Genomic DNA, 13422 nt, shown 5'->3' with positions numbered 1-13422 from the left:
GCAACACATTTATTCTCTTTGTTTTGGAAAATTAACATATGGACATAATTAAATATTTTTGGCAGAAAAATATAATTCTTTTTCATTACCCCCAGTGTCAAAGGTAATTCACACACCTCCGTGCAAGTGGAAAGTCAGAACTTTAAGAACTGTGGCAGGAAAAAGTTGATAATATACCTGCCAGCCTTGATGGTTAATTTTTTCCCCCAACTTAATAAATAGTGGCAATGTTCCAGATCAATTAATTAAGAAATAAGCCACTACAAGAACAATGTACATATATTTCGAAGCAGAATCTTGACTGTCCACATTTCATGTTCTGATTAGGACCACAGTTTCATTTGGCATCAAGGTTTTTAACAGGTATAATCTATGTAATTAGTTTTTCTACATAACTGCCAGTAATGCTAACCTTCAAATCCTGTTCAGCCATCATTGCAGCTTGGGCCTGGTTTCCACGGATCCCCTGTGTAGGTCCTGAAGGAACCCTTGGTGTATGCTGAGGACGAGTATGGCAGATGATACCTGTGGTCATTTGAGGTTGCATCTGATTTGCCAGGGGCATTGGAGGCCTCTGAACAGGAGCTGAAAAAGTATTTCCATGAGGTCTTACCAATGGAGGGACCAGGTTAGGTTGGGAAAGCATCTGGTGAAAACAATTAGAATGGAATGTAATTCCCCTCTTATGTCCGCACTGTGTGACGCCTGCATTATAATCAGCAGTATCATTTTAACACAAGTGGAAGCTACATAAAACACAGAGGTTGAAGGCAAAACAGGATTCTCATAGCAGATGCATTTTATTTAGGTTTGAGAATGGATACGTTAGCACTGAGGATGCAGTAATGGTCAATGTTCCAATTGGTGAAAGGCAGAAGAGACAGCGAATCAGCCTGGTTCTTTGTTCCTGAACATCGCCCAGTGACTCTTTGCTTCTGTCCAGTGACTTTTGCAAAGTTTCTGTCTATGGATGTTAAATGTTCATAGAACTGGGTTCCAAATTGGGAAGCTCCCCTCAATCAAACAGCCTGGCAACATTTATCATTCAGATATACATACAAACAAAGAATGTCCACATAGGTAAGATACAAAGAGCTGTTTATATGCACATCTTTCAGCTTCAGTCAGCATACTGAGGCAAGGAGACACAAATGTAAACTTCCAATTAGTTAACCCAATAATTAACCCGATCACTTGATAGTTTGAATTAAAATGCCATAGTAGCAATCCAATCTCATTGCAGATAAAACCTCGAGTGGAAAAGTTAGGTAAATTAAGCATTTAAAAAACTGGTGTTATGGTATGTGAGCTAGATTGATAACCAAGACACATTCCTGCCAACACTGAAGACTCTTCAGAATTTAAAGATGTAAAGTTTTTTTTCAACCAATCACAGCTGTTTGATTACAGTATTCTCATGATGCTCCTTCACAAACACGAAAAAATTAAAGGTCACTGAATTGGGTTGGCTTTAACGCTTCAAGAGACAATTAAAAAACAGAAATGGTAGGAACAGTGTTAACTGGGTATGCTAGTGAGGGCTCCCAGCTCATAATTGTCATTCCTGTTTAATGCATATTTACACAATTTACATTTCAGGATGTGTTTACAGTGTTACAATGACAATATTAAATGCTTTTTTCTTTGACATCAGTTGTCAGGCATCAAAAGCAGTTTGCTCCAAGAAATAAAGTTTTGTCTTTCAAGGCATACAAAATATTGGTATAAAATTCTAAAATTGCGAGAAACCCATAAAATTACAAATAAAATAAGTCAGAGGAAGGAGGAATAAGGCGATTAAGGAAGCTGAACGTTTAGTAATAGAGTGCAAGGGGAAACTGCTGAAAACTCTACCCTGGGCAGAAGTCACTATGTGGACTTTCTGGGAGTTTTTAAAACTTTGTTACTTTCAGTAATTAGCAACTTAGCCCCAAGATTCTCTTTCCCCTCCACCAAAGGAAGATAAAAAGGAGGAAAAGACATTCTTTACAAAATATTTTGAGTCAACAGTCATGATGATGTATGAAGATTAAAATCTTTCTCATTGGCTTCAGAAATGCCAAGATGTTACTGTTATCTGAAAGCATGTAACCCAAAAGGAAAGTATTATGAAGGTATTAGTGCCAAAGCGTCTTTGGTTTGTGCTTTACATACGCACCTGTGGTGGGAATTGTGCTGGGAACGGCTGCGCAATCCGAACCCCTGCTGCAGAGGAAAATTGTTTCTGGTAGACCATATTGTTGATCTTGCTGGATTGGCCGTTTGGACTTGTAGAACTGGCTCTAAAAATGAAAAAATATCACAAAATGCAATGCAAGCTCACAAAAATAAATTTGTATTTGTCTGCAGTTAGAGGATAAAAGGAGATAATTTAACATGATTAAGGACTCAATCCCTCTACACAGCATTGCTTTTTTCAAAATTGACAAGAAAATAATGCAGATTAATGTCCCCTTGTTGATCATATTTCTGGCATTTTAAAAAGCACCATGTATCTAACACATCCCAGCTAAGTAACATTTGTTTGGCCAAGTTGCATGAATGAAATGTCAGCAACACAACTTGTATTAATAAAGCACCTCGAATGAGAGAAAAAGTCTGAAAGCACTTCACAGGAACCTACAGCGAGAAAAATTGACACCAAGCTAAGGAATAGGATCAGGTCAGTGGCCAACAGCGTGGTGCAAAGAGAATCTTAAAAGTGGAGCGTTGGAGACCAAGTAATATAGTTGGCAATTCCAAAAAAACGGGCCTAGCTGGCTGACGGCATGGCCATTAATGAAGATGGGGGGAGGGGGGTAATTGAGCAATAGTCAAGAGCTGGAGAAACTCAAAATTCTTGAAGCATTGTAGAGATAAGGCGGTTGTAGAGGTAGGGAGGGGCAAAGCCATGGATGGAGGGACCCGAATGTGGAGGAGAGTTTTAGATTGGGCATGGGTGCAGGCTAGAATACAGGCTGCCGTGTTTTGGACGAGCTCAAATTTGTAGAGGGTGTAAGGTGGGAGGTCAGCCAGGAATGGTTGAGTTGGGAGGAAGGAAACGCACGGATAAGGGTTTCAGCAGCAGTAAGGTTGAGACAGGAACAGTGGTGTGCATCAATGTGGTGGTAGTAGGCAGTATTTGCCAGGGAGAATATGTGGAATTGGAAGCTCAGATCTGGATCAAGGAGGAGGACAAGGATAGGAGCAGCCTGGTTCAGCTTGAGAAGCACCTTTTAAGGTGGGGATGGAATCAGGAGCGAGGGAACGGAGTTTGTGATGTGGCCGCATGGTGTTTGGGATGTGGAATAGTAGTTTGACAAGAGAGGCAATGGAGGGGTTGACAATTGTGGTGACGAGGTATAGTTTGATGTTTTCAATGTCTGTGTGCCGATCCTTATGTGGTGTCATAATTCTCTCTCAATTGTTCAAAATTTACCTGAATGGACTGGAGGTTGGTGTAATACTTCGTACACTGATTGGTGGTGTACCTGGTTTTACATCTACACTACATCCATAAGGCTTTAGGTCCATCTCAGGCATCTGAAATAAGCAAATATTTCACTATTACTCACACATCCTAACGACTACTATTAGAACATAGACCATTACAGCGCAGTATAGGCCCTTCGGCCCTCGATGTTGCGCCGACCTGTGAAACCAATCTAAAGCCCATCTACACTATTCCTTTATCATCCATATGTTTATCCAATGACCATTTAAATGCCCTTAATGTTGGCGAGTCCACTACTATTGCAGGTAGGGCATTCCACACCCTTGCTACTCTCCGAGTAAAGAACCTACCTCTGACATCTGTCCTATATCTATCTCCCCTCAATTTAAAGCTATGTCCCCTAGTGCTAGCCATCACCATCCGAGGAAAAAGGCTCTCACTGACAACCCTATCTAATCCTCTGATCATCTTGTATGCCTCAATTAAGTCACCTCTTAACCTTCTTCTCTCTAACGAAAACAGCCTCAAGTCCCTCAGCCTTTCCTCATAAGATCTTCCCTCCATACCAGGCAACATCCTGGTAAATCTCCTCTGCACCCTTTCCAATGCTTCCACATCCTTCCTATAATGCGGCGACCAGAACTGCGCGCAATACTCCAAATGCGGCCGCACCAGAGTTTTGTACAGCTGCAACATGACCTCATGGCTCTGAAACTCAATCCCTCTACCAATAAAAGCTAACACACCATACGCCTTCTGAACAACCCTGTCAACCTGGGTGGCAGCTTTCAGGGATCTATGTACATGGACACCGAGATCTCTCTGCTCACCCACACTACCAAGAATCTTATCATTAGCCCAGTATTCTGTATTCCTGTTACTCTTTCCAAAATGAATCACCTCACACTTTTCTGCATTAAACTCCATTTGCCACCTCTCAGCCCAGCTTTGCAGCTTATATATGTCCCTCTGTAACCTGCAACATCCTTCCACACTGTCCACAACTCCGACTTTAGTGTCATCTGCAAATTTACTCACCCATCCTTTTACGCCGCCCTCCAGGTTATTTACAAAAATGACAAACAGCAGTGGCCCCAAAACAGATCCTTGTGGTACACCACTAGTAACTGTACTCCAGGCTGAACATTTCCCATCAACCACCACCCTTTGTCTTCTTCCAGCTAGCCAATTTCTGATCCAAACGTCTAAATCACCCTGAATCCCATGCCTCCGTATTTTCTGCAATAGCCTACCGTGGGGAACCTTATCAAACGCTTTACTGAAATCCATATACAACTGCTTTACCCTCGTTCACCTGTTTGGTCACCTTCTCAAAGAACTCGATAAGGTTTGTGAGGCACGACCTACCCTTCACAAAACCGTGTTGACTATCCCTAATCAAATTATTCCTTTCTAGATGATTATAAATCCTATCTCATATAAACCTTTCCACGACTTTGCCCACAACAGAAGTAAGGCTCACTGGTCTATAGTTACCGGGGTTGTCTCTACTCCCCTTCTTGAACAAGGGGACATTTGCTATCCTCCAGTCTTCTGGCACTATTCCTGTAGACAAAGATGACTTAAAGATCAAAGCCAAAGGCTCAGCAATCTCCTCCCTAGCTTCCCAGAGAATCCTAGGATAAATCCCATCTGGCCCAGGGGACTTATCTATTTTCACACTTTCCAGAATTGCTAACACCTCCTCCTTATGAACCTCAAACCCTTCTAGTCTAGTAGCCTGTATCTCAGTGTTCTCAACAATTGTCTTTTTCCTGTGTGAATACTGACAAAAAATATTCATTTAGCACCTCTCCTATTTCCTCGGACTCCACGCACAACTTCCCACTACTGTCCTTGACTGCCCTACTCTTACCCTAGTCATTCTTTTATTCCTGACATACCTATAGAAAGCTTTAGGGTTAGCCTTGATCCTACCTGCCAAAGACTTCTCATGTCCCCTCCTGGCTCTTCTTATAGCTCTCTCTTTAGGTCCTTCCTAGCTAACTTGCAACTCTTGAGCACCCTAACTGAACCTTCATGTCTCATCTTTACATAAGCCTCCTTCTTCCTATTGACAAGTGATTCAACTACTTTAGTAAACCACAGTTCCCTCGCTCGACCACTGCCTCCCTGCCTGACAGGTACATACTTATTGTAAGTTTAACATTACTAAAATGTTTTATAAACGAAATGTTAACTAAACTTCCGGACAGTTACAAATTAAGCACATTTTTAGATCAAAATTGACAATTAAAAAAAACCAATCCAATTACTCTTCTGAACAACCTTTTTCATATCCCTACCTTGCCTGCTGCAGGAATCATGCTGGTCTGTGCTCCTGTTGCAATTAGACCCCTAAAGGGTTGGTTCATCTGTGTTTGCCTACTCAGATTGTGAGGCTGCGCCTGAGCTGGAGTGTGCTGTAGAGGTTGTAGGGATTGGGGTAAAGCAATCAAGGGTTGTCCTGCAGATCCAAAATTGGGTAAGGAAAGCTGTGAACCTGGAAGTGGTAAAGTCACCTGCGAGAAAATAAAAGGTTCTTCAATTTCTTCGACAGTCCCAAACATAATTATACCAACCGAGTGCAAAACCGAGCAACATTTCTTTCGCTCAGACAGTTCCCGATAGGAAGGATGCAAATTCAGAGGATCAGTTCTATGGCTCCACTAGAGCATTGCCTCAGTCAATTATAGAACGCGGCGTACAAAGATCTAGCAGCTAGCCCCCAAACAATCTTTGCAGCTGAGGGAGGTGGACAGGGCCGGGATGAGAAGAAAATACGTGGCAAGCAAAATGAAGGAAGAGCTAGTCAAACAATTGATTACCAGGATGTATGACAAGTGTCCAGGATGTTCAATCAAAATGACGGCGCTCCCAAGGTTTTTGTTCCTGTTCCAATGCCTCCCCGTGTTTATCCCAAAGGCTTTTTTCAGGCGGGTTAACAGGAGTATAATGGGGTTCGTGTGGGCGCGAGGGACTCCGAGGGTGAGAAGGGTGTTCCTGGTGCGGAGTAGAGATTGGGGGGGGGCTGGCGCTGCCCAACCTCTGTGGGTACTACTGGGCCGCCAATGCGACAATGGTGCGCAAGTGGGTGATGGAGGGGGCTGCATGGAAAAGGCTGGAGATGGCGTCCTGTGTGGGTACGAGTCTGGGGGCGCTGGTAACAGCGCCGCTGCCGCTCCCTCCAAGGAGGTATACCACAAGCCCGGTGGTGGCCCTCAGAATTTGGGGGCAGTGGAGGCGGCATGGGGAGGGGGGGGGGGGGGGGGGGGGGGGGGGGGAGTTGGGGCCACGGCGTGGACCCCATTACGGGGGAACCACCGGTTCGCCCCAGGAAGAACAGGTGGAGGGTTTTCGGGGTGGCACAGGGCAGGGATACGAACTTTGGGGGACCTGTTTGTGGACGGGAAGCTCGCGAGCTTGGGTAGCTGGAGGAGAAGTACGGGCTCCCCCCGGGGAACACCTTCAGGTACTTACAGGTAAGTGCGTTTGCCAGATGGTGGAATTCCCGCGGCTTCTGCCACACACCGTACAGGACAGGGTGCTCTCGGAGTGGGGAAGATCTCAGAAACGTACCAGGTGATGCAGGAGGAGGCGGCGGCCTCGGTAAAAGGGAGGAGGAGTTGGGAAGTTGGGAGAGGAAATTGAGGAAGAGACGTGGGCAGATGCCCTGGGGAGGGTGAACTCTTCCTCATCGTGCGCGAGGCTCAGCCTGATACAGCTTAAGGTGCTGCACAGGGCACACATGACCGGGACAAGGATGAGCCTTTTTTTGGGGGTGAGGACAGGTGTGTTAGGTGCTCAAGTAGCCCAGCAAATCACACCCATATGTTCTGGGCATGCCCAGCGCTGGAGGAATTTTGGAAGGGCGTAGCGAGGACGGTGTCGAGGGTGGTAGGATCCAGGGTCAGACCGGGCTGGGGGCTCGCAATATTTGGGGTGGCAGAGGAGCCGGGCGTGCAGGAGGCGAAAGAGGCCGGAATTCTGGCTTTTGCGTCCCTGGTAGCCCGGCGAAGGATTCTCCTTCAGTGGAAAGATGCGAGGCTCCCAAGCGTGGGATCCTGGATCAGCGATATGGCAGGGTTCATTAAATTGGAGAGGGTGAAATTCGCCTTGAGGGTCGGTACAAGGGTTCTTTAGGCGGTGGCAACCGTTCTTTTCTGGCAGAACGATAGACATTGGTCAATGGCAGCAGCAGCTCGGGGAGGGGGGGGGTTTACTTTATTTTTTGTTATTTACACTGGATGGTCTGAGGGGGTGTATACACCTGTTGTGTTAAGTTGGGGTGTTAATGTTAATTTATTATTTATGTACAGGGGGGATGGGGGGGGGGGGGGGGGGGAAGAGAAGAGGTTTGGGGGGTTGCTTTTTTAGATTGGGTTTTGTACTTAACCCTGTTTGGTTCTTTTTTCTTTCTCATTTTGTTATTGATATTTTATGAAAACCTTTAATAAAAATTTTTTTTAAAAAAAAAGTGTCCAGGATGTTGAAAAGGGCATTAATTTTAAACATAGCCTCCTTTTTAGACTCTGATATTTCAGGCAGAAAGACACCTAAAGCTTTTTACCTGTTGAAGAGCAGCATTGGGTGACTGCGCTGTGCTGTAGTAGTTACTTTGGCCAGGTTGTTGAACCTGGCCTGTGTAGAGGTTGGATGGCTGAGTAAGACCCGGCCTTGCCTACACAGAAACATGTCGTTCAAGTTAATATCAAGTACGCTGGTAGACGGAATAACTATTTTAAATGGCACAGATTTTAATATTTAATTAAAAGGGAACCCTACTCTATTTAAAAACTGGAACACTTCTGATAGGCTACTCACCACCACAGTCCTGTGCCCCGGAGAAATTCAGCTTGATTTATGATGCAAATTAGTCAACATTTGGGACTCAGAAATAGCCAGGTTTACCAGGTAAACAGAAGTGAAACTGCATTTCCTTTCTGGGAAATCTGGCCACACGGAGCTATAAGAACCAAATAATTGTAATGCTCCTTGTAGTAAAGAGCAATATTGTCTCAAGCTGAATAACTCAAAAATAAAGAAGCATGTACGAGAAGCAGGATAAGTGCCTGTATTGGTGAATAACGTATTGGAATGAGTAATTTTTGAGTAGAGTAGAGTCATAAGCGTGCAAAAAAAAAAAAAAAAGGGCGGCATTCCTGCCCCCCCCCAGAGGTTATATTCAGCCTAATTTACTTTATCATTTTGTACTTTATACAAGATTAAAATAAAAGACATGAAAATCAAATTACATGATTTTAAAAAGCTTTCTGATTAAACTAATTACTAGCAATGCAGAAAATGTACATGTTTTCTTTTTAAAATATTTCTTTAGAGGGGGTACTTACTTTCCTATGATAATGTTGAAAGGTATGGTAGCATATATTGTAGTTGCCTGCCTCGGCTTCTCCTGTTCTCAGACCCTGCACATGCCACTGATTAGAGTTCCCCTTTAAAAGCAGACCCATGCAACACTTTTGATCATAAATGCAGACTTGAAAAAGTTTCAATGCAAACAATATTGCCCTTATTAACCTCAACTAATTATCATATTGTACATACCTGTATCAAATGGGTGTCAATAAGTTGAGAACCAGCAAGACCTGATGCCTGATTTAATGAATGCTCATAAAGGATAGGAATGGGTTGTGCATTAGAAGTCTGTTGAAATGCTAAACCAGATTGAGCCTTGGCTAGGTCTTGGGCTTGAACTGCGGAAAAATTGTGTAAAGCTGCACCCGAGAGGACAACAGGAGATGGCTGAGAGAGGCTGTTTTGCATGAAAGCTTGTTGGGTCCTGTAGGATGAAGCAATGCAGCAGAAAGTCAATAATATTGCTGCAGAAAAATGCAAGAGGATATATTTATTGACATTTTCAAGCTATTTCCCAAATAATCTACAAATTCAATGTATTTAAAAAGCATTAGAAATTTTTGGAAAGGAATCCAAAAGGTCTGTAAAACAAGAAATCAAATCACAACATTTCTGCTGATTTATAAAGTAAACCTTGTGGGAAAAATAAACATAAATAACCACAGTCAATTGCATACGTTAAAGTATCCATAACAGAAAACTTAAGAGAAAAAAAATAGGGAGTTATTATGCAACTTTAAATAGCAGCAATAACTACGCGAATCAAATAAGATGCTGATTCAAGTGTTGAAATCCTTGTTATCTGTTGCCCAATGGGAGCCATTACCGCACTGGATACTTGGGATTCTCTGATCCCACCGGCAGCACACCCCCGCCGCGTGTTTCCCGGCAGCATGGGGTGGCTTCAATGGCAATTCCCATCGACAACAGAGGAAACACACACCAAAAAATCCCGCCGCCAGTGAATGGGCACACCGTCTCCCGCTGCTGAGAAACACATGGCTAGGAGGCCAGAGAACCCCACCCTTAGTTATAACCTGGCTTGAACTGGGCCTCTCTCAAGATTTGTACCCATCAAGAGGAACTACTACTCTTAATAACAAAGAGAAACAGAAGGTTGAATGCCTGACTGCCATAATACGTTAACAGATTAAAATTCCAACGGAGCAGCTTTACCTAAAAGGTTGCAATGATGTGTTGAACATTTCCTGGGCCTGTGAGACAGAAGGCCCCCCCCCTAAACTCAGCTGAGCCTGTGGTTGACCTGGAATTGGTGCATATATAGGTATTGAGATCTGTTGAACTGCAGTTGGCTAGTACAAAAAAAAAATTAGGAAAGCAATTAGTTCAAGAAACATCATATTCTCTCAATACAAACCTTCCTGCAAGAAAATAGGAGGTTACGCTAGAAGCACACAATCGCAATAAATCCACAACTCAAGCTGCCCACAGTCAAGACAGTCTTCCCCAACAACAGTAGTATGTGTACTATCCTCTTGGAAGAGGGGAGTGGTGAACAGGTTCCCTGACCCCCAACAGTATGTGCCTAGTGATGGGAGATTAATGTGGCACTCAAGACCAAATGTAGTGCTTTGATTGCATACCTGGTCATTTTAAGATAGTCCTTGGGGGGGAAAACTTGAATTGATCATGCAAAGAACCTTTCAATGTCATGTTCAGCTTAACAAATAAAATTAACAGAAATGCACTAGAATATAAGAGTCTGTAGGCATACGAGTAATCCAAATATCAGTCATAGATTTATGAATATGATATTACTTTGTACAAAATATTTTCTTCTTTGGATGTCTTCCCGGGAAAGTCACACTAAAAAGTGAGTCAATAACTTTACAAATGAATTGGAAACTATCATTAACATTACTTTGGTGATTTACTCAGGAAGTTGGTGGCCCACAGTCACTTTGCGAATCATAAAGCAGCTCTCCCTAACTTTGCTATCCATTTACTTAGGCAAAATTGAAAGTAGAATGGCCTTAAAGCACAAACCTTCAACAGGACTGAAGGAAAAAATAAAACTGGAAACTCCCAGATTAAAAAGTGTCCTCTTTGGTAGAAAGGAAATTTAATATCCTACACAAATACATTACCATCAAAAAAAACGTACAAATGCTCTGAGATTCTGAAAGCTAGAAGGATGTCGTACTTGTGAAGGGCCTGTCTGGAAGCCTTGCTGCTGTGCCAGAGATGGGGGAGCCAAGCGAGGATGCTGTGCACTGAACAAATGGCTGGTATCCATATAGAAGGTTGGGATCTGTCCCGCAGGCCCTGTGAATGAAATCAAAATGTCTATTCATCACACTTACCAAATTCTACTATAAAAATTTCAATCATTGCCTGCATTCTCAAAAACAAATTGAACTTGCGCTAGAAACAAAACAAAGTCTGGAGCAGTCATTGCAAGATATTAATGTTTAGTGAAAATGAGCAAATTGCTCACATCTATAAATTTGGAGACGACCTTAAAAAGATCCTCTTTATGCTGGCTCAAGAATGACCAGTACATGGCCAGTACTGAACTTCAAATTTCCCAGCGCCGTTCATGTTAGACTGTAACATAATATAAACTGTATTATTTAATTTTTGTTTAAACTAGTCTTTGTAAAAGAAGCAAATTCCATATAGATGAAACAAAAGGCAATTTAGATAAGTAAAAGCTTTTATGTCTGTTAAACAAATGGCATTTTCTTTCAATGGAAGACATTTTAGGGGTATTTATGTACATTAGCATTACAAGCTATTCTCCATTAGCTCTGCTCATGCTTTTCTGTACTTTAATGATCGCTTATTGTCACAAGTAGGCTTCAATGAAGTTACTGTGAAAAGCTCCTATTATTAACCTTCATTGATGTAAAATGCCGAGGTAAGTAATTGTTTTAAGTGAAATAAACCAAGGCTTATGCATTCAGATTAAATTGCTCAGGCCCAAATTAATTTGCAATATGTACAATGAAAGGAACAAAACAGTGCATTTCAAAATCTAGGAGACCATTCCTGTCAAAGGAATGTAAATAAACACAAAGAACATGAATTTTTAACGAGCTACAAGGGTCCTGGTTATTTGGGTATGATTTTGAATAATGATTTAGCCTTGGGAAGCACGGTGGTGCAGTGGTTAGCACTGCTGCCTCAAGGCGCCGAGGATCCAGGTTCGATCCCGGCCCCGGGTCACTGTCCGTGTGGAGTTTGCACATTCTCCCCGAGTCTGTGTGGGTCTCACCCCCACAGCCCAAAAAGATGTGCAGGGTAGATGAATTGGCCACACTAAATTGCCCTTAATTGGAAAAAAATTGGATACTCCCTAAATTTTAAAAGAAAACAAAGGTTAGATTTAGTCCCATCACCGTATTTATTTTGAAACATATTTTTCCAGTGAATACCACATATCATTAAAACTGCTCTTCAAGTGAAATTTGTGGGGCGTCAAAAAACTGAATTGGTGCCAAGCTGTCTTTAGTTGCTTTAATTTGGTAGATCAGATTTTCATTGCATACCTGCTGCAGATTGAGAGACAAACACCTGTGGACTTTGTTGTTGCGGGGGTATGAGTGATGTTACACAGCCGAGCTGCGAGAAATGGCTTGCAGGGGATATGTTACTGGCTTGCAGTTGCTGAGGTTTTACTTTACAAATATTAGGTGGGTCGGAGATGGTGGTTGCTTTTGTATTCAATGAGGAGGTAGTATATGTTCCTGTTCCTGGTGAGAACAAAAAAAAAAAATTACATCACTTAGTTTATACAATCTCAATCTAATCTATTTGAATGTATATTTTAGCAATCATCCACATTTATTCAAGCTAATGCGAAGATAGGAAGGAGTGAAGACATCATGTAATATGCAAATCTGACCAAAGCTTTTTGTCTAGTTTTACCTGCAACTAGCTTCTAGGCATTTTGAAACCAAAAATCAATAATTAGTGTGAAAATATTTTGGAGTTTACCAACTGAAAATGAGTTATAAAAAATCCTTAATTTCCAATCTAAGCAGTTATATATATATTTTTTTCAGGTAATGTAAATGCTGAGGGAACATCAGTACAAAGTAGAACTGCTTTTATATTCGGTTTAGTGGGTCAATCGTGCTAACTCTCCGCAAATTTGTCCCATAAAGCCAGATGTAAATTTATTGGATTTGCTATAGTTGAAGAATTCACTTTGCAGTGAGACAGATAAATCTTCGTTCATACTATACACAGATTTACTACTTTGCAGTTACCTGACAAAGATGTAGTGGGCGTGACTGAGGCTACTGGAATAGGAGGCATGGAAGCACTGGAGAAGGAAGTGTAAGTGCCACTGCCACCTCCATTACCACTGCTGACTGGTGATGCTGTAGAGGTCACTGGAGAGTTTTTCTCTCCTGCTGTTGGTGAATTCTCCCATGCCTTTCTTGCACATTCCATCTTAAAGAGAAGAAGTGTATAATTTTTGCCATCTGTTCAAACTCAGATCTCCTCTTACTTAGGAAGTTTTAATTTAACTTCACAATCTTGTTTTAACATTTAGTATCCCAAATTATAATCACAATTCATAAGTAGTACAACAACACTAGACAAAATTGTTTAAGTTTGAAGTAAATGGGGGAATGATACAG

The 13422-nt window shown here is 42.2% G+C and overlaps 1 protein-coding gene across 7 annotated transcripts in view; it reads right to left on the bottom strand.

The window, feature by feature from the left end:
• The window catches only part of prrc2c (proline-rich coiled-coil 2C), a 131872-nt gene that overhangs the window by 1900 nt on the left and 116550 nt on the right, over positions 1-13422 (bottom strand). For 3 of the 7 annotated variants that reach the window (XM_072511540.1, XM_072511541.1, XM_072511543.1), the window contains 11 exons: positions 13045-13231; positions 12322-12525; positions 10935-11095; positions 9986-10122; positions 8999-9233; positions 8785-8886; positions 8004-8114; positions 5740-5955; positions 3419-3522; positions 2159-2282; positions 413-646 (listed from right to left, as the gene is read on the bottom strand). In XM_072511540.1, coding sequence (XP_072367641.1) covers positions 413-646; positions 2159-2282; positions 3419-3522; positions 5740-5955; positions 8004-8114; positions 8785-8886; positions 8999-9233; positions 9986-10122; positions 10935-11095; positions 12322-12525; positions 13045-13231 — 1815 coding nt within the window. The remainder of the gene's footprint in view (positions 1-412; positions 647-2158; positions 2283-3418; positions 3523-5739; positions 5956-8003; positions 8115-8784; positions 8887-8998; positions 9234-9985; positions 10123-10934; positions 11096-12321; positions 12526-13044; positions 13232-13422) is intronic. The other 4 variants (XM_072511542.1, XM_072511544.1, XM_072511545.1 and 1 more) reach the window with 3 other exon arrangements.

Source organism: Scyliorhinus torazame, chromosome 7, assembly GCF_047496885.1.
Source record: "Scyliorhinus torazame isolate Kashiwa2021f chromosome 7, sScyTor2.1, whole genome shotgun sequence".
Lineage (NCBI taxonomy): Eukaryota > Metazoa > Chordata > Chondrichthyes > Carcharhiniformes > Scyliorhinidae > Scyliorhinus > Scyliorhinus torazame.
This window is presented reverse-complemented; position numbering and strand designations above follow the sequence as displayed.